The following is an 18730-nucleotide window of genomic DNA, read 5'->3' as shown; positions in this document are numbered from 1 at the left end:
TTCAGTAGTAGCTTTTCCAAATACTTTTTCATTGCATTTCTACCTGAGTAATATTATTTTGAAGTAATGTTACTCTTACTTGAGTACAGTTTTTGGCTCCTCCTTGGCTTCTACCACCTGTAAATAACCTAGACGTCGCCGTTTAGAAAGCATAAACTGCATCAGCTGCTCACGCTCAAACTAGAAGCATTTTATTTTCCACGTCGTCAGAGACGTTTTAAGTTCTTCCCTGGACGTATATCATCTTTGAAACAGCGACCTCATGTGGTGACTTAAAAGGCCCATATTACACTATTTTCTGATCTCTGTTCTAATGGTGTTTCCTCATCACAAACAGACCTAGAGTTGTGCTTTGTTTCATTCACACATGTTTAACACACAAACCCTGCATATTTAGGCTGAGTTCTTCTCTCATAGTGAAAACACTCTGTTCCACCTTGTGATGTCATGTAATATAAGGACGTGCTCCACTGTGTTTTTAAACTCTATACACCTAGAATCATTTGGATGATTTCAGGCTTGGAATTGTCAATCTAAAGGTAAAAGAAGCAGGAACTTGAAACTACCCCTTCATGACATCACAAGGTGGAACACAGCATTTCTAGCTTTGGAGATGTAGACAGACTAATAATAAAAGGTTATAAAAACATGTGTGAATGAAACAAAACACAACTCCAGGTCTGTTTTTGATGAGATAACAGCAATATAACATGGTTTAAAGGGCACAAGAGTTAGTTTTGTCTAATATAGCACCTTTGATGCTAAAACTTCCTCTACTTTTCCAGTCAGTTTAAATGAAAGAGTAAGATGAACATAAATAGGAACTCTACCAAAAATGATGCTAATCTTATGTTTTTGATTTATTTGGCAAACATAGACTACTTTTCTGTAAAGCAAATCGATCCTTTTAGCAGTAATCAAATCATATTTAATTAAATGAATAAAAAACAAAAAACAGTGATTCTGTTGAAATCTGTACAGGCAGCGCAGTGTTTGATATCTGTGTATTTTGAGCTGACGACAAACACATTACCAGAAACAGGGGAAAGAACAAAACAATTGTACAGGAATTCAATTAAAGGTGCACCTCGGAACTTTTCTGGTGGTGGTTGAGTATGCCGATCATGGATTCATTTACATGTGTTTATGGATCCAAAAAAAAATCTTACGGTGAGTAGGGTATGTTCTTCACAGATCTGACCTACAATGACCTGGTGGTGTGGCCTGCTTGTTTCCACAGAGATATATTGATATGTTTAAAGCCAAACCATGGAACATTCTAGGCAAAGATGTTATATATATATATATATATATATATATATATATATATTTTTTTTTTTTTTTTTTTTTTTCTATGAAGGCAAACAGGTGACTTATCCACCACTAGCAAAGTTATGCAGTTCACAGATCTGACCCGTACCTAGCCCAGGTGGCATGACTGGCTAGTTTAATGCCATACTGTGGAATATTGTAGGCAAAAGTAATACCATCTCACAAGCAGGTGGCAGACCCTCCACCAGAGAAATGAAAAAGTGCACATTTAAAGTATCCAAGGCTTTCAGATTGATAAGAAATTGATACATCACGTGGGGGGTGGACTGTGTTTTATAAACAACCTAAAAACTAAGAAAAAACACAAAAAACAACACATTTTCAGGACCCTGTGATCAATATGAGCGTTCATGGTGAGAGTGACTAATTGAAAAAGCAATAGCTAGCTAGCTTGTGACTGTTATGTATTTCAGGGGAACATGTTTAACAGCACAAATCAGCTCACCTGTTGTAGTTGAAAAATATCATTTAAGGCTGGTGCCATAGTGTTCAAAAATATAAAATAAATGATTATATCTTTTGAATGGGAAAAAAATCCTCAAAATGTTGTATATAAAGCTGAAATAAACTAGATCACATGAACATTCTCTTTTATGGATACAAAAAAGTTCTGTACGTGATTCTCAATGTTAAGTTTGTGATCTGTAAAAAGACAGCATGAAAATGGGCACCGGGCTGAAACACAGAACTTTGGGCATCAGGGTTTTCAGAGAGGCAGAAGGAGTTCAGAGCACAGTGAGGCAAGAAGTAAGCAAGTCTGAGGAAGTTTGAGTTTTGTCTCTACCATAGATTGCATATATAAATGGACATAGCTAATCTGCTAGCCGCCATGTTCCAAAAAGGAAGTGATCATGGGCGCACTTCTGTCTCCATTGACTCTGGCTCAAATTCACTTTCTATTGAGAAACGCTTTCTGTAACTGTAACTGCTGCTGTCAGGCTCATCATTTTGGTCTTAAAATGTTCATATTAAACCACTCTACATGATTCTGGTGTTTTTATTTAGCTATTTTTCCCCTAAATTAAGATATGAACATTAATAACAGACAAATCAGGCAGTTTCTTCCCCCGAGGTCACTCTTAATAGCATTAGCAACAAGTTTGATTGACAGCGTTGCTAAGCACCCACTCCATGCTAAACCAAAAGTGCGGGAAGGCACATTACCTTCAGCAGTCTCGCTCTGGATATTGGCTCTTCGGTTGTTATGCTACTCGTGGTCAGAATTTTAAATATGGAACTCGACTCCAAATTTGTCCCTATAACTGCTCTAGCCTCGATGAACTTCATTTGACTGGAGTCAAATGTTATGCGTGATGTCATACTCCCTCAGTCCACTTATTTATACAGTCTATGGTCACTTTTAGTTGGAAATCCACATAATATTGTATAAATGAGAGCTGTTCAACATGGTCCCCCTTTGGTGTGAGTTCTCATGTGGACCGTGCGGTTGTAGTTCTGTGCAAACGCTTTATTACATATACAACACCTGTAAGGTTTCTGTCCTGTGTGAACTCTGAAGTGTCTCCTGAGCGTCGATGCGTCTGCAAAGGTCTTCATACAGATTGAACAGCTGAAGGGTTTCTCTCCTGTGTGAATGTTATTGTGTATTTTTAAATAATTCTTACAGGTGAATGTCTTTTTACAGATTGGACACTGGTGTTTGTTCTGGTTGAGAGATAGTCTGGAGTTGGTTCTGATCTGGACTTGGTCAGCCTCTACCTCCATGTGTGGTGCCGAGTAGCTGAATGGTTCCCAGTCTTCATCGGTGTCATTTTTTAGGTGGAAATATGTCTCTGTGCTTATGTCCTCTCCCAGTGTGTCCTCTCTGGACTCACTTTGGTGACATAGTGACGATGCTTCTCCCTTCACACAGTCAGAACTGGACTCCTGGGCAGATCTGAAAATAAATCAAATCTTTAAAAAGGGTCTGGAATTATGCAAGGAAACTAAATCTTTCGTGCAGCAGCCAACTAGGAGCAGACGGGAACACAGTCCTCCAATCCACAGCAAGGGTTCATACAGCCAGGGTTACATGAAAGGGGACAGGATTCAGCCACACACAAGACATAATAGATATATATTACAAGGGGGAAAAAGTTAAGACCTGGAGCCGTAACAATCACTTTGGATTTGAAATTATAAATAAAATTACTAACCCTGCAGTTTAGACATCTATAATTTATCAACGTAACTATCTTTGTTAACATTTAAGTAAATATTAGCACTGCAACAATTAATCAACTATCGTGATTTGTCTTGACAAAATAGACCCTAAAACACACACAGCAAGATTTTTTATTAAAAAAATAATAATAATTCTACAGGCTTGTATTCACTACGGTGGCACAGGCAACTCATACAGAAATACGGTTTTATTTGGAATTAAAATGTCACTTATTGCCTCTAGTTGCAATAACTGATCAAACATTATCATACAACAGGAAAATATTATATTTGTCATATCAACTTTTGTTTATCTCATTTTAGATAAAAATGGACGATAGTGAGGCACATGGGAGTAGGGGTGGACAACAGATCAAATTTAAATCTAGATCCAGTCCTTTACTATGGTCAGCCATCAGCCTGGGTCTTTTTAATGGAGAGGTCTACAGCCAGTCCTCAGTAAAAGCATGTGGTTTTGAGCTCACATGTTAGATGGCACTGATCGTTCAGCCCTTCACGGCAGTGACTGTAATGTATTCTAGAAACTATTTGTTGTTAAAATGACAGTTAAATGAGCCTACACTTGCAGATGCGCCTCTTCCTCATGTTTGATGCCCTGCTCCTCTGGCTCCTTTTTAATCCGAGGACTCTCCGTGATCTCCAGGGTCAGTTCCTGGTCCAGTCCCTGGTCCAGTCCCTGGTCCAATCCCAGGTCCAGTCCCTGGTTCAGTCCTTGGTTTAGTCCCAGGTCCAGTCCCTGGTTCAGACAGGGACCTGGCCTCTCAACGCCCGCCCGGAGCAGCGTGACTCTGGGGTTAAGCACAGCCTGAAGAAGCTCCTGGTTCCTCTGGTTCTCCTCTTTGGATCGGCGCAATTGCTCCTCATACTCCGCTATCGTTCTCTCAAACAGCGTAAATATCTCTTCCGCAGCCGCACACAGCCGTGCATTTACCAAAGCTCTCAGCGCTTGGCCTGCAGACATCTTTCTTACTTCTTTCTGTTGTTGTTTTTAGCTTTAGCATTGAACTAACCACACAAAGGGGCGGGCGATGTTTACGTCATCAGTGCGCGCCGCTGCAGCTCTAGCGGGAATTCGACTGTTTAGAAATGCGTTTTCATTTTTATGCCCCAATTTTCGGTAAAAGTTGATGAATAAACAGGTTAGTAAACGGGGAATGAAACAAGATAGCTTTAAAACGACAACAAACCGTAGATTATCGCTGGAACCGTGTTTTTTTGGATGTAAACAGTTAAGGCATCTGCTTCCTTATTTAACCTTACACTTTTCATCCAACTTTTTAACTTATCAAACCTTTTAACGATCAAATTTTAGCTTGTGACAATCTAGATCTACCATGACCCAGAGGAAAAGACTGTCTAACACGCAGGGCGCCTCTCAAAGAAAGGTAGTAAATCAAACTCGTGAATATTTATGGCAGTTATTCTGGGAAAGTAATGAATCTTGTAACGTTATTGTTTTAATGTTAGAGACGCTCTGATCCGTTGGAGGAAGATGACAGCGACTTGACTTTCACACAGCCAAGCACATCCCAGGTCCAACGAGGGCTGGACAAGTTCACCGGTTCACAAATGGACCAGAAGGTAACTCGCATAGACATCTGTAATTTGGGGATTAACGTGACTTTAAAGGTGCTCTATCTATGTAACTTTTCTGGTAGGGATCCCCTACAAGCTTGTTTCTATGGAGATATTATTGCTTTGCCTGGCAGGTGTCACAGTATGGCATTGAACTCATCTGTGTTGCATCTATTCAGTTGCAGTTAGTTAGTTAGTTGTCAGTTGTGTTAGTGTTCAAAAATACAATCATTCCTACAGTGAGTGAGCTTGCCATGTTCATTGCCACACTGTGGTATATTCTAGACAAAGCAAAAACATATTTTTATAAAGACAAACCAGTGGCGGACCCCCAGAAAGTTAATGTTAATATCATTTCTTGACTGTGTCTTGTATTTGCACAGGCAGCGGAGGTGATCCAGTATATTTTGGTGAAGGACCAAAAGAAGATTCCAGTTCGCAGAGCAGGTGAGTGTCTGTCTGTGTGTAGGAGCTGTGTGACATGGATGAGTTTCTTTCAGGCACTCTGTTTTCCCCCATCAACCCAAAACATGCACAATAGCAAAAATTGCAAACTGTGTTAGTTTCAATCTAGTTGGCTCCTCCCTGCAGATGGATATAAGATAGGGTCCACCAGCAATCTGACCAGAACTGAAGAAGAATACATTTTTCTTTTACTATGGAACCTACCTGGACGACTGAGGGATACACAGACAACATGCACAATAGGTCAAGTCCTACAGCTCAGGTAGTCCTGACCCAGACTAGCACAAGATCTGGAGATTGGTCCCACTGCTTCCGACAGGTTTAACCTAAAGAGACTGAAGGGTGGGTCAAATGCAAGTTCGGCCCAGAGACACTGAAGGATGGGTCAAATGTAGAGAGGAATAATTTCCCTACACAGACAGTAAAGCATAGCCTCATTTCTTATAGCCTGATAAAACTGCTATTCTCTTTTCAGACCTGGTGAAACATGTGCTCAAAGACTACAGATACATTTACCCTGAGATCATGAAGCGAGTGCTGCAGACGTTTGATCAGGTCAGTGCTGTTTTAGAGGAACTGGTGAATATAGAGTTATATGGAGTTAGAGTTAAATGCTTGTTCTCTTTGCAAAGTTTCTGTTCTGTTAATTTGTACAAAGTGATAGTAAACATGACCCACAGTTATTGATCTTATTAAGTGCAAAAATGGTATGATTTGAATGACATGAGCATTTGGGCAGCCATTCGTCAAATCTACAATAGTGTTAAAATGTCAATCATAAAATATCATTAATAAATGATATAGGCCGCATCATTGTCTGCAGTTTTAAAGGTTCTATATTACACACAACTCAGTCTTTAACATTCTTTAACCCTCTTTAATGTTGTTACTTCCTCAAAAACAGAGCTGGAGTTGTGTTTTGTTTCATGTACACATGTTTTGAGTAACCCTTTCTTAGTTCTGTCTCAAAATTCTCTGTTCCACCTTGTGATGTCATGAATCAGTAGTTTTCAAGCTACTTTTTACCTTTTCTTTGGGTAAAGAGTGGGAATTTCAGGGCTGAAATTATCCAAATGATTCTAGTGAATATGCATGAAGTTTTAAATCAGAATGGAGCATTTCCTGGATTACCACATGACATCACAAGGTGGAACCAAGTGTTTTCTGTTTAAGAGAAGAACTCAACCTAAATATGTAGGGTTTGTGTGTTAAACGTGTGACTGAAACAAAACAACTCCAGGTATGTTTGTAATGAGGAAACAACATTAGAAGATAGATTAGAAAACAGGGAAATCTGTTAAATAATTCTGATTATGATCCTTTTTTTTTTCTCCGTAATTGAGCAGCACTAGGCATTTGACACTTTACTCTTATTATTTTACCGCAGTTAAAAGTTGTCTTGTCTTCTGAATGTGATGTCTTCAGGTATTTGGTCTGAAGCTGGTCGAGATCGACACCAAAAACCACCTGTACATCCTGATCAACAAACTGGAGCCACAGGAAGGAGCAGCGCCGGCCCAGTCAGTATCTGTGGCCTTTAGCTTTAGTTTTAGCGTTAGCGTTGTCTGATGAAGGGTTTATTTCCTTTATGTTTTCAGAGGCCCCCCCAATCCAAAGATGGGTCTCCTTTTTGTCATTTTGAGTTTGATTTTTATGAAACGTGGAGCTGTCAAAGAAAGTGAGTGCTTTCAGTGTTTACTGTACATTTGTGGGTTTCAAATTATTACACTTGGCAGATCAAATGTCCGTAGTTTTGTCATTGTCGGTAAAATCAGTGATCTTAAACCTACAATAATGTATTATGTTTACTCTAGGTGTCATTTGGAGCACGTTGAAGAAGCTCCGTGTGGATCCTGGGTAGTACTGAACAATTTTGGAATATATCCAGTTGTATTTTTCTTTTTCCTGACAAATATTTTGATTAAGATTTGCGATATATTTATTTAAAATTAGGGCCATGTTCTGTGTGTACATTTTAAACAACTCCAGAAGCACTAACATCTGAGAGAAGACTGAAATCTGAAATGCTAAACTAATACAAGAATCTATTCAGGAAAAGTTTGTTTCTGTCCTGTGAATGTGACTTTTTTTCTTTTTTTAGTATTGTTACCTGCTCAAATGAGTATCTAGTTTTGATAATAATTTTAGTATCCATTAGTATCTGATTTTTTTGGTACTTTTGACAACCATACCTGTTAGTGCGTTTTTTAATTATGTTCGATCTGATGCCACAAATTGGATTATACATAACGATTGTCTAACTTTTTGTTTCAGTTACTTGATGAATGCCTACAGTTAACGTTGAGTCTTCTGTCTGTGTTTAGAGAAAGACATGAACAGTTTGGTGACGTGAAGAAGCTGGTCACAGATGAGTTTGTGCGTCAGAGGTGAGTCTCACACACCTGGGACTTATAGCTTAGCGGGTTAATGCTTTCCCTGCAGTCAGGAGGTCACAGGTTCGACTCCCACTGTAGATGAAGGGTGGTGTGCTCAGAGCCAGTGTCTCTCAGACCATAGACTCTGGTTTATACCACACCACAGAGAAACAGGAGCGTGGACTCAAACAGAGCACTACAGAGTGTGACTGGATCCACTGACTCCTCACAGTAAACTACACAGTATAACTGTGTAATGTTTTAAGTTTTAAAGTAAAGTTTAAAATTGTTCTAGTGTCCATGAAGATGTTACTTGGCCTTGAATATTGCACAGTATGGCATTAAACATGTCTGTCTCCATGAAGATACACAAGATGATGCCACCAGTCATGACCTGTAACTGACCAAATGCAAGATAGAGATGTTTTTATTTTTTACAACAGATTTTTTACAGTGTGTCCCATTATAGTGTTCGGTTCCTTCATGTTCCTCTGCCTAGTACAACTTCAAACAAGCTTAAATCCACTGAACAGCGTGAACCTGCTGACAGCTGGGTTGCTATAGTGATAGAATTCTTGCAATGAAACTACACATAGCACCTTTAAAGGCCAACTGATATAAATTAGCATTAATATGAATACACATTTGGCACAGTCAGTCCTCCCATAGAGTAATGCACACGGGTTTCACAGTGATGCAGGATTAGCACTGTTACTATAGCGATTGACAAATTAAAGCAAACGGTCCTCAGAGTTCTCAAAGTGGCATCCATAACTGGAAAAATGACATCACTGAGACTCTGACACACCTGCTGTTCATAGTAAATATAATGTATTGTTCTACACGGTGTGACAGATATCTTTCATCCATGTAAACGCTGTACTGCGCCATATTATTTTAAACTCTGTGTTGTCTCAGGTATCTGGAGTGTGTGCGCATCCCTCACACAGAGCCGGTGGAGTTTGAGTTCCACTGGGGCCAACGTGCTGAGCTGGAGGTGTCAAAAGCAAAGATCCTGGACTTTATGGGAGAGGTGAGTGGTATAGAGGTTATGTACTGACATCTTAGTCGAATGAAGGGCATTCTTCCAATGAGGCAGAACTATGGGGCAGCACAACAGGCAAAATGTGTTTTCATGGGAAAAAATAGGCCAAAAAAGCAAAGCAATGTTTTTTTTTGTTTTTTTGTTGTTTTTTTTAGCTTAAATTATCTTAATATGGCAAAATGCAAACTGAAAGTAGTTTCAATGTTGTTGCTGTGCACATAGCTTAGCTACCTTGCTGGCTAACGATATAGCAGAGATTAAAAACACTTCAGCTTACCCCACAACAATGAATCTCCTCAACACACAGTCAGAAACATGTTCTTTAAGAAGAGAAAGGTTCAGTTCTGTGTCTGATCCAGAGTCTGTATCAGTGAGAAGTGTGAGTGCGTCTGCAGTGTCTGTGGTCTACCTGTTCACTGGTTTTCTACTGTTTACTTGATTTTCTTGATTTAAATGTCAAGGACAAACTAAATATTTAGCAGCGTTGTGGATTTTTATATTTGTTTTCAGACTGTAGCAGCTCTGTCACATTTTAGACTTAGTGTTTGGAGCTTTTACAGGAGAAAATGTCATTACTCATCATTGACACTCATAATGTTCCTTCTCATTATAAGAAGTCGTCAGAATTTTGTAATGTCATCTGCACAACCTGTTACTAAACTAAACCGATACCTGTTATTGAGTTCAGAGTCAAATTTTAACTTTGAAATTTTAGTATTGTGTCTACTCAATAAGTAAATGTTCTGATTACAGGTCTACTGAATTTAGTTATTATCAACCATTACAGTCAGAAATATTTGTCTCGCTGTTGTGGCTGATCACAAATAACAGATATTTTCTGATGTTTGTAAATATTTAAAAATATTTCTTCAAATTCTTCTGAAGCCTGAAACAAAAACATGATACATGTGTTGAGTAAAGTTACGATTTAGCACACAACTAAATAGTGGCATTGTGGAAAACTGCCTTTTCCCCTTGTTTGTTAGTTTCTGCTTAGATAAAGAACAGACTTGAAACAGAGATGAAGTCCAGAGAATTTACTTGATCAAATACTTGAGCAATACTTGTAAAAGGAGCCCATGTTGACATTCCCATGCAAAGACTGGATGTTTACACCTATACAATAAGTTTTATACATAAACTATAGTGGGACGCTACCATGGTTTAGACTTTGTGCCTCTACGTTGGTGCACAGGTCAGCCAGGCCCCTTGGCAAGGCAAGGCAGGTTTATTTGTACAGCACAATTCATATACAAAGTAATTCACAGTGTTTTACAGAATAAGAAAGACATTAAAATCACACAAATCAAAAGATTAATCATCATCATAAAATTAACATTAAAATAGAAGAGTGCAGAATAAAAAAACTTTCAGTCATATGCACAGCTAAACTGGAGACAAGTGCATGGATAAGTTTCTCCAAATCTGTTTTTGCAATGTGTTTTAGATGGTAAAAAGCTGCAGATGTTATTGATTTGATGTGACTGTTAAAGTTCAAGTCTGAGTCCATTTTTACCCCTAGGTTTCTATCCTGATTTGAAGGTTTTAGAGAGAGAGACTGGAGGTGACTGCTAACACTTTCTCAATGTTTCTGTGGGCCAAAGATGATGACTTTGGTCTTGTCTGAGTTTAGCTGGAGAAAGTTGTTTTGCATCCACACACTGATCTGTTTTGGCATGTTGCACAGTCCAATCAGACTGCGGTGCATCTTTCTGCAGTGTGTCTGAGTAACACATCATAACATCATTCCTATCAGTAGTTCTTGTCCTATTTAGTTAGATTACCATTATTATATATATATATATATATATATATATATATATATATATATATATATATATATATATATATATATATATATATATATATATATATATCAAGACAATACATGATATTCCAATCTATTAGTCTCACAGCTGTGATCACAGTCCTTACCAGTGTCACTAATATTGTCATCAGTGGAAAATTGTGTTCACCTTCATGAAGTGTTTAGGATGAGACAAGATCTCGAGGTTTAAAATCTCACCTGATAAAATTGTGTGTTGATCTTGGGCCATTTCTCTTTGTACTAGTGGGGAACGTTTTGTTATATTTTTGTACTTTTCTGAAGACTTGAGCTGAAGAGAGTTGACTAAATAACTGCTATGACATTAAGTGTTTCATTCATTTATTGTAGCTCATGTTCATCAATGCTGCTGTACATATAGAGGTTTTTTGGGGGAAAATCCTGTTTTAGGTGATTGTGTCAGTGGCATAAATTAGTTCAGATTAATTACTATTATCTTTTATCGTTTATATTTTCTTCACCAATATATTGTACTTTGAAATGTGTTATCATGACAGGCCTAACACATGAGGGTGATTTGTTACCCCTCCTGAGAAGCTGTAGTTTCAAAAGGCAGTGCTACAGTCAAGCCAAAACTGAGCTGAATAAGTTCCATAATTACAAATGATGTCAAAATCCCATCTTACGTTTGTAGAATTTGTGTCTCGTCCCACCTCTGTTAAATGTAATAACTGTTCTGTTTATTTCAGCTTCACAATCAAGACCCCCAGACATGGAGCCAACAGTACAAAGAGGCCCACGCCCCTCCCCCTGCTGCCCCCAGCACCTCGCAACCGAACCACAGCCAGAGATGAGCTCCAATAACACAGAAAATTTTATATTTTTACTGTTTGTGGATTCAGAGTGTAGTTCCACTTTGCTGAGACATTTTTCACTACTAAACTGTGTATCTGGTGTTTTAATAGCGATATATATAGTCCCTAGATATTTTTTTTGTCCAAACTAGGTACATTTGCTGCCTAAATCTAAGTTTGTGTGGCCTCCAGTGGCCTCTACAATTTCAAGTATTATGTGACATCACAAAAGACTGCCCTGATTACAGCCAGTTGTTTTTGATTACAAACACCTTTAGTCTGGAGGACTAAAGGGGAGAGTGAGTGAGGAACAGTGTGATTGGTCTAACAGATATCCACACTTCAAACTCCGCCCCTGCAGGTGTTTGTAATCAGGGCAGTCCTGTGTAATGTCACCAAGCACTGGAAACTGCAAGGGAGGCAGCATAAACTGTGTTTTTGATCAGAAAGCTGCAAATTGAAATAGTTTGTGCCAAAATTGCTTAAAAAATGACCAGGACAGTAGATAATGCTATTAAAACATCATATACACAGTGTAGTAGTGAAAAAGTGGATTTAGTGTTTAGTCCCACTTTAAGCCACAGTATTTCATTTAAAGGTTCTATATTAAACTAAATTACAATGAGTTTTTAACCAAGTTATAATGTTTCACAATCAAATACATACCTGGAGTTGTATTTTTATTGTTTAATTCATTCACACACTACAATTCACCAATTTCACCAAGGCCACTGCTTTTAACTTGTTTCAAGTTGCTCCACCCCTCAATGTAACAGCATGTGGAGGCCTTGCGCCCCCTGCTGGTGTTTGTAAGTTCACTGTGTGGTCTTTTCCATATGCTTGCCATTTGATGTTATACAGTGAAAACACCAAGGCTGCTAAGACATCCAACTTGATACTTTGCAGTGACATCACACTGGAGGTGTTCTACACATATGTGTATGGCAGAATGTTCAGCCACAGTGACACGATGCACACATTAGCAAACACTGACAAAAAGTTTTAACATAAAGTCTGAACAGTCAAGAAAAAATGGCGAATTTATTTGCACATTTTCAGGAGCCTTTGATCAATCTGAGCGAAAGTGACAAACTGAAAAACTGTTTGCTAATGCTAGCTAGGTTATGACTGTAATGTTATTTGGGAGGGTCTTGTTTAACAGTAAACTTTATCTCACATGTATTTCCAGTTTAGTCAGACTTTAATTTGAGCTTTGTTTTAACACAATCTGACCAGAAAGAACTGACAGAGCAGTGCATTCAGTTAGCATCACACCCCCAGGGAATGTTTATATCAGCTGCAAAGTATCAACTGGTGCATAATAAAGGGCCTTTTAATACAGTTTTGTTTTACAGTTAAAGTTCAGTTATTTCAGTATTTTGTTCATACTTGAATAAATCACAGACACACAAACATACACACTCAATCATACAGGTACACACAAACACTTTGTTGTCACCTTTATTTTATTGCACTTTTATGAAATTAAATATTGTGTAAAACATTAAACACGGATCTCCAGTTGTTTTTATAGGAGCATTAGTCTAAGGATGTACACAAGTGACCACCCAAACATCTATAGAAATCACTAATGGTCCCTGTTTAGCCCATATTTAGTCCTGGTTTGGTTCTGGTCTGGTTCTGGTCTAGTCTTGAGTTAATCCTGGTCTGGTTCTGGTCCAATCCTGGTTTAGTCCTGTTTTGGTTCTGTTCCAATCCTGGTTTAGTGTTGATCCAGCTGGAGGTTACTCCTGGTTTCGTTCTGGTTTCGTTCTGGTTCAGTTGGAGTTTAGTCGCTGTTTAGTCTTGGTTTGGTATTGATTTTGTCCTGATTCGGTCCTTGTTTAGTCCTTGTTTTGTTCTTGTATAGTCCTGGTTTAATCCTGTTTTAGTCCTGGTTGAGTCCTTGTTTAAGACTTAGTTCTAATGTAGTCTTGAATTAGTTCTGATTTACTCTTAGTTTGGATCTAGTTTTTTCCTGGTTTAGTCTTTTATCCTGGTTTAGTCTTTAGTTCGCTCCTGGTTTAGTTCTGGTTTAGTCCCGGTTTATTTTCTCTATTAAAAATCTCACATTGAGATGTGCTGCTACTCTAAGGCTAAAATCTACAAACCACTTTAATCTAGAGACATGACTTCACATTGACGGAGGTAATGCACTTTGCCAGAGATGTGCTGGTTCTGGTTCTTTTGTTCAAACATTTTCAAATCTAAATCTAAACTGCAGCACCAAAACTCTAAAAACGGTTTGATTCAATTGTCCAACTGCCCTTCATTTAGATGCATAGTCATTTTCTCTCTGTGCTTTTCAAATTAGGCACAATTTGGCATTATGGGGTCTTAAGGTGCCAATTGTCTAAATATTTGGCTTGGCACATATAGTTGCCGTGTGTCAGATGCCCTCCCGTCCTCCCATATAATCCCAGTGTGTCAGATGCCCTTCCATCCTCCTATCTCCTTGTAGTGTTGTTTAGCTGAGGTGGGAGCAGGTAAAAATGTATATTATTGATCTGCAGATTTAATCTTCTATATTAATCTTGTGGCTAAGGCTATATTTAAAAACATTTCACCTTAGTTCATTTATACTGCCAGAGAAGACATTTTTGTTCCATGTGGATAGAATGACAGAAATATTAACCATAAACCAGGCCACAGCATCTGCATTTTGACAGTTAAAAGACAAATTCTACCATAGACTTCACTTGTTAAAACCATTCAAGTTTTTCACACCAACACGACAAATCTTAAAACTAGGGAGGCATCGATCCAGCTTATTCTGTTCTGATACTGATGTCGATACTTTGGCTTTAAGTCTTTGCTGATCCTGAAATCAAGCGATACCAGCGCAGAGGCTGAAAACATAAGTTATTTCATTTAAAAACAAACGGCGTATGGTAAAACATGATCCACATGCGTTTTCACTATCGGCATATCTCTACGTAAAACTTTTGAATATTTAAATAGTTTGAGAATAAAACAACTTGAACTAAAAGCCACATGAAGGTGCAGTTGATCCAGTAGTGTTCGCAAGTTTGTTTGTTTTTTTCACATTTCGAGAAGCATCATTCCACTGGAGTCCGGCTTCGTAAAGTGCGTTCACGATGGAGACGACAGTGACACGAGCAGGTCTGGTTCAGTCCCAACAGTCTGTGGTCTGTACAGTTGAAACCTTTAATGCAGACGTCAGTTTAAATGTGCTCAGGGACGGTCCCCAGTGCCTCCTCGGGGTCTCTGTCCACGTCCACATTCTGAAAACAACAAAAGGAAATAAAGTTAGATTAATTTCTCTAAAACATAGTTAACTTAATTATATCTGACTACAGATCTGGCCTAGTGTTTATAAGTTTATCATTTTACTTCCTGGTTGGACACAAGCAGCAGATGTGACATAAGTGGAGGTAACGGGCTCTGTGCATGTCAGCTAGCTAACTGTCTCAAAGCTAACAATCACTTTTAATAAAATCAAAAAACACAATAAACGATGTATTAAAATTCAAATTAATTAAAATAAAGACTACACAATATTTTTACATGTGGAATACAGTTTGTGGTGTTGCTTTAATATTTATTATGCATCAAAATTAGCATTAGCGTTAGCATTGAAGCACAAACATCTCTTAGTCCTGGTGAAGTATTCTTTTTTTGTGTGTAGTGTTTAACATGTTGTCAGTGACATCCACCTGCAGCTCCCTGTCCACTGTCTGACCCTAACCCCTATCCTCTGACCCTTAACCCACACGCAGCTTCCTGTCCACTGTCTGACCCTAACCTCCTAACCTCTGACCCCTGACCCACCCGCAGCTCCCTGTCAACTGTCTGACCCTAACCTCTGACCCCTGACCCCTAACCCAACTGCAGCTCCCTGTCCACTGCCTCATCTTTAAATATGAATTAATTTTAGCTCAGTAAAAACCTCAGATAAAACTGGACAGGAAGTAGTGACGTTAACAGTCAGGTTGCCGGGTGCTGTTGTGCAGAGAGCTTATTCCATAACTGTTACCCAGCAACCATAATGTTAACAAGGGCTAAAACTTGTCAATATTACACAATAGTTCTGATTACACTTTTATTTTGTTATTTGAAGGTGTAAACTGGGTATTTTGGATGGAGTTTTCAGTGTCGATGACATAGATGGAGGGATTGTGTTTTAGAACTCAGCGCTACTTCCTGTATTTTTGTACTTTTCTTCTCAACTTTTTTCCCGACAAACTGACACTTAACTGATGAAAAACTATGATACATATTTACCACAGGAAGTATCCCACCAAACCTAGTTAGAATTTGAAAAAAAAAAAAAAAAAATTAAATGAGTACTGACCAACTTGACTTAACAGAGCAAAATAACTCACCACTGGTCTGTCTCGGTGTGTGTTCACCGCTTCTATGTTCAGGTAAATGGACTCCACTTTACAACCTGAGAAATGAACTCAAGTCAATATGGGACTAGAACACACGTAAAGGGCTCATATTACGCTATTTTCTGATCTGTGGTTTTTTGTTTTGTTTTTTTTTCCTCATCACAAACATTCGAGTTGTGTTTTGTTTCTTTCACACATGTTTAACACACAAACGCTGCATATTTAGGCTTTAGTTCACAAACAGAAACCACGTCGTGAACAGAGCATTTTGAGCTTTGGAGATGTAGACAGACGAATAATAAAGTGTTACTCAAACAAGTGTGAATAAAACAAAACACAACTCCAGGTATGTTTTTGGAGAGGTAACAACATAACAGTTGACAAGAGTAATTTTTGCACAATATATAACCTTTACACCCAGTCCATATTGGATTAAAAGTTTGTAATGATGATTTTATATGCAGGTTAAACTCACCGTAAGCCACTGGAGTGAGCTTCAGGACTGTGTGGAGAGGGCACTTCAGGTACGGCAGCTCATCTACAATAGAATAACAATAATACAGGTCAGTTTAGTGTTATTGATCCTTTGCAGCTGACGTCAGGTCATCAACATTCCCTGGGCTTGTGATGCTAACTGGAGGCAAAGCTCTGTCTGAATCTCTGTAACTCAAGTTAGACTCAATCTGAGCTTTAATTTAATACAATCTGACCTGAAAGAGCTAGCTTGGTTAGAACTACAACAGATTGGCTGATTTATGCTGTTAAACAAGTCCCTCTCAAACATATTACAGTAGTTTTTTCAGTGCGTCACTCTCACCTTTTTGTTTAAAATCAAACACTTAAAACAGGAACATGAACTCGTTTTGATCACAGGCTCCTGAAAATGTTCTCTTTAAATCCATTTTGTATTTTTCCTTGAGTTTTCAGATACTCTTCCACCTTTTTGTCAGTGTTTGCCAATGTGTGCATTGTGTCTCCAGGGTAACTGCTGAACATTCTGCCATAGAGATACATGTAGAACACCCCCAGCGAGCCCAGCGTCCGTGGTCTCACCGGCGCTCTTGTCAAGGAAGTACGCGAGCAGACACCTCATCACAGCCTGATGACAGATGACAAGAACGTTCTCCTGACGCTCCAGCTCCATGATCACAGGCTCCAGGCGATGAACCAGGTCTTCATACGACTGGAATATACAGAACAGGTATAAGGCCTCTGTGTCAGATGCCCTCCCATCCTCCTTGTATATCCCTGTGTGTCAGATGCCCTCCCGTCTGCCTGTATCTCTGTAGTATTAGACTGAGATGTAGTTAATCTGCAGATGTTGTGGTGTGGTTGGACTCTCTCACTTCTCCTATGGGATAAAGCCCCCCTCTCTTTCTCTCCCTCTTTCTCACCTCTCCTTTGGGATATCGGTATCGATATTTGTCCTGGTCCCTCAGAGCAAACTCCTCAGGGTGGTGCTCTTGTATCTCCTCGTAGGTCATCTCCTCACACACTCCCTGTGAAACAAAACAAACTATTTAACAAATACAAGAATATACCAAGACCTAACCAACTACTGCAGACTAAACCAGGACTAAACCAGGACTGAACAAGAACTAAATCAGGACTGAACTAGGATTAAAAACTTGTACATATGATGTACATATGAGGAGTATTGAGTTGCTAAGTATCAATGCAATTTAATTTAAATAAAATACAATTGAGTTAATTTTAAGATGTTAAAAATTATTTATATATATATATATATATATATATATATATATATATATATATATATATATATATATATATATATATATATATATATATATATATATATATATATATATATATATATATATATTTATATATATATATATTTATATATATATATATATATATATAAATATATAAAATGGACTGGTTCAGGATGTGTCAGTATGGCGGCCTGAGGCAGCAGGGTCTCATACAAAAGTATTATGCTGTGACTGAATGGTAAAAATTGGAACTGTAAAGGATCTGTCTGTATCCTGAGATCTTAAAGCAAAAAAAGGGACTAAAATCCTATCAGAGCCTGTGTCCAGAGCCTTAACCTGCAGATAGAGACAGATACAGTGTGTCTCATTCTCATTTTATGGACAGGCCTCATGTGAAAGAACCTCCAGAATTCACTCCCTGAGCTGCAGAGGCTGCACTGGTGCTGATTAATGATTGGCTGTGGGGGTTTAAGTACTAACCTTTCAGATCAGTGAGAGTCTTTTTAGGTTTAAACCAACTGGATTTCAGCATTGAACACAACGCAAATGATAGACTCATGAGAGGCTCTTTCTGCTTTCTGACTGGATAATTGTCTTGAACCAAAACACCAAATTATAACAAACAATTTGACCACCATGTCCAATGTTTTTGCAATTAAGAATAAATCAGCATTAGATTTGTTATCAGTAAAACTGTATTTGATTTGAACATGTTTACCTCGTATCTGGGGTCGTGTTTATGGAATTTAAAATCAAAATCTTACAGTTCATTAATATTTAAAAATGGATTAAAACAGTGATAGAATGAGAGGTAGTCTGTGCTCACGGCATCGATCTCGTTGAGGGCCTTCCACTGCTCGTATGGCACTCCCAGAGCCTCGGCCGTCTGGATGGTCCTCTTCATGTGACTGGTCCAAACCTTCAGGTCCTTAATATTCTGACCACTCATGTACTTCCCCAAAGCCTGAGCATACTGAGGAAGAGGAGTGAGAAAGAAGAGTGGGAGAGGAAGAGGACAGG

General features: G+C 38.5%; 3 protein-coding genes across 5 annotated transcripts in view; 1 reads left to right on the top strand and 2 right to left on the bottom strand.

Annotated features, from left to right (window-relative positions):
* Positions 1 to 1352: 1352 nt before the first annotated feature.
* LOC129456414 (zinc finger protein 596-like) lies at positions 1353 to 4555 on the bottom strand. The gene is made up of 2 exons (XM_055223267.1): positions 4077 to 4555; positions 1353 to 3229 (listed from the first exon to the last, which is right to left on the bottom strand). The coding sequence occupies exons 1-2, from the start codon at positions 4475 to 4477 to the stop codon at positions 2734 to 2736; spliced, it is 897 nt and encodes a 298-aa protein (XP_055079242.1). The 5' UTR covers positions 4478 to 4555; the 3' UTR covers positions 1353 to 2733.
* A 3-nt stretch (positions 4556 to 4558) lies between these two features.
* ndnl2 (necdin-like 2) lies at positions 4559 to 13124 on the top strand. The gene is made up of 11 exons (XM_033969798.2): positions 4559 to 4744; positions 4829 to 4901; positions 4984 to 5097; positions 5475 to 5538; positions 6032 to 6111; positions 6982 to 7076; positions 7155 to 7234; positions 7371 to 7413; positions 7881 to 7943; positions 8850 to 8964; positions 11512 to 13124. Exons 2-11 carry the CDS (start codon positions 4851 to 4853, stop codon positions 11614 to 11616), a joined length of 810 nt encoding a protein of 269 aa, XP_033825689.1. The 5' UTR covers positions 4559 to 4744; positions 4829 to 4850; the 3' UTR covers positions 11617 to 13124.
* Positions 13062 to 18730, bottom strand: part of LOC117373625 (6-phosphofructo-2-kinase/fructose-2,6-bisphosphatase-like) — a 20644-nt gene continuing 14975 nt past the window's right edge. For 2 of the 3 annotated variants that reach the window (XM_055223249.1, XM_033969689.2), the window contains exons 9-14: positions 18537 to 18683; positions 17366 to 17470; positions 17025 to 17154; positions 16447 to 16509; positions 15963 to 16027; positions 13071 to 14861 (exon numbers count right to left, since the gene is read on the bottom strand). In XM_055223249.1, coding sequence (XP_055079224.1) covers positions 14802 to 14861; positions 15963 to 16027; positions 16447 to 16509; positions 17025 to 17154; positions 17366 to 17470; positions 18537 to 18683 — 570 coding nt within the window. In that variant the 3' untranslated portion in view covers positions 13071 to 14801. Of the gene's footprint in view, positions 14862 to 15962; positions 16028 to 16446; positions 16510 to 17024; positions 17155 to 17365; positions 17471 to 18536; positions 18684 to 18730 lie in introns of all 3 variants that reach the window. The other variant, XM_055223248.1, reaches the window with a different exon arrangement.

This window comes from Periophthalmus magnuspinnatus, chromosome 7 (genome assembly GCF_009829125.3).
Source record: "Periophthalmus magnuspinnatus isolate fPerMag1 chromosome 7, fPerMag1.2.pri, whole genome shotgun sequence".
Taxonomy (NCBI): Eukaryota; Metazoa; Chordata; class Actinopteri; order Gobiiformes; family Gobiidae; genus Periophthalmus; species Periophthalmus magnuspinnatus.
Note: the sequence above shows the minus strand (reverse complement) of the source record. Positions and strands in the feature narration are given on the sequence as shown.

Excerpts from the sequence above, each read along its gene's own strand:
- LOC129456414 (XM_055223267.1), bottom strand. The coding sequence starts at position 4,477 with ATGTCTGCAGGCCAAGCGCTGAGAGCTTTGGTAAATGCACGGCTGTGT. Across the intron at positions 3,230-4,076 it reads GAAGAGGCGCATCTGCAAGT|ATCTGCCCAGGAGTCCAGTT; the intron begins GTAGGCTCATTT and ends ATTTATTTTCAG.
- ndnl2 (XM_033969798.2), top strand. The coding sequence starts at position 4,851 with ATGACCCAGAGGAAAAGACTGTCTAACACGCAGGGCGCCTCTCAAAGA. Across the intron at positions 4,902-4,983 it reads AGGGCGCCTCTCAAAGAAAG|AGACGCTCTGATCCGTTGGA; the intron begins GTAGTAAATCAA and ends TTTTAATGTTAG. Across the intron at positions 7,414-7,880 it reads AAGCTCCGTGTGGATCCTGG|AGAAAGACATGAACAGTTTG; the intron begins GTAGTACTGAAC and ends GTCTGTGTTTAG.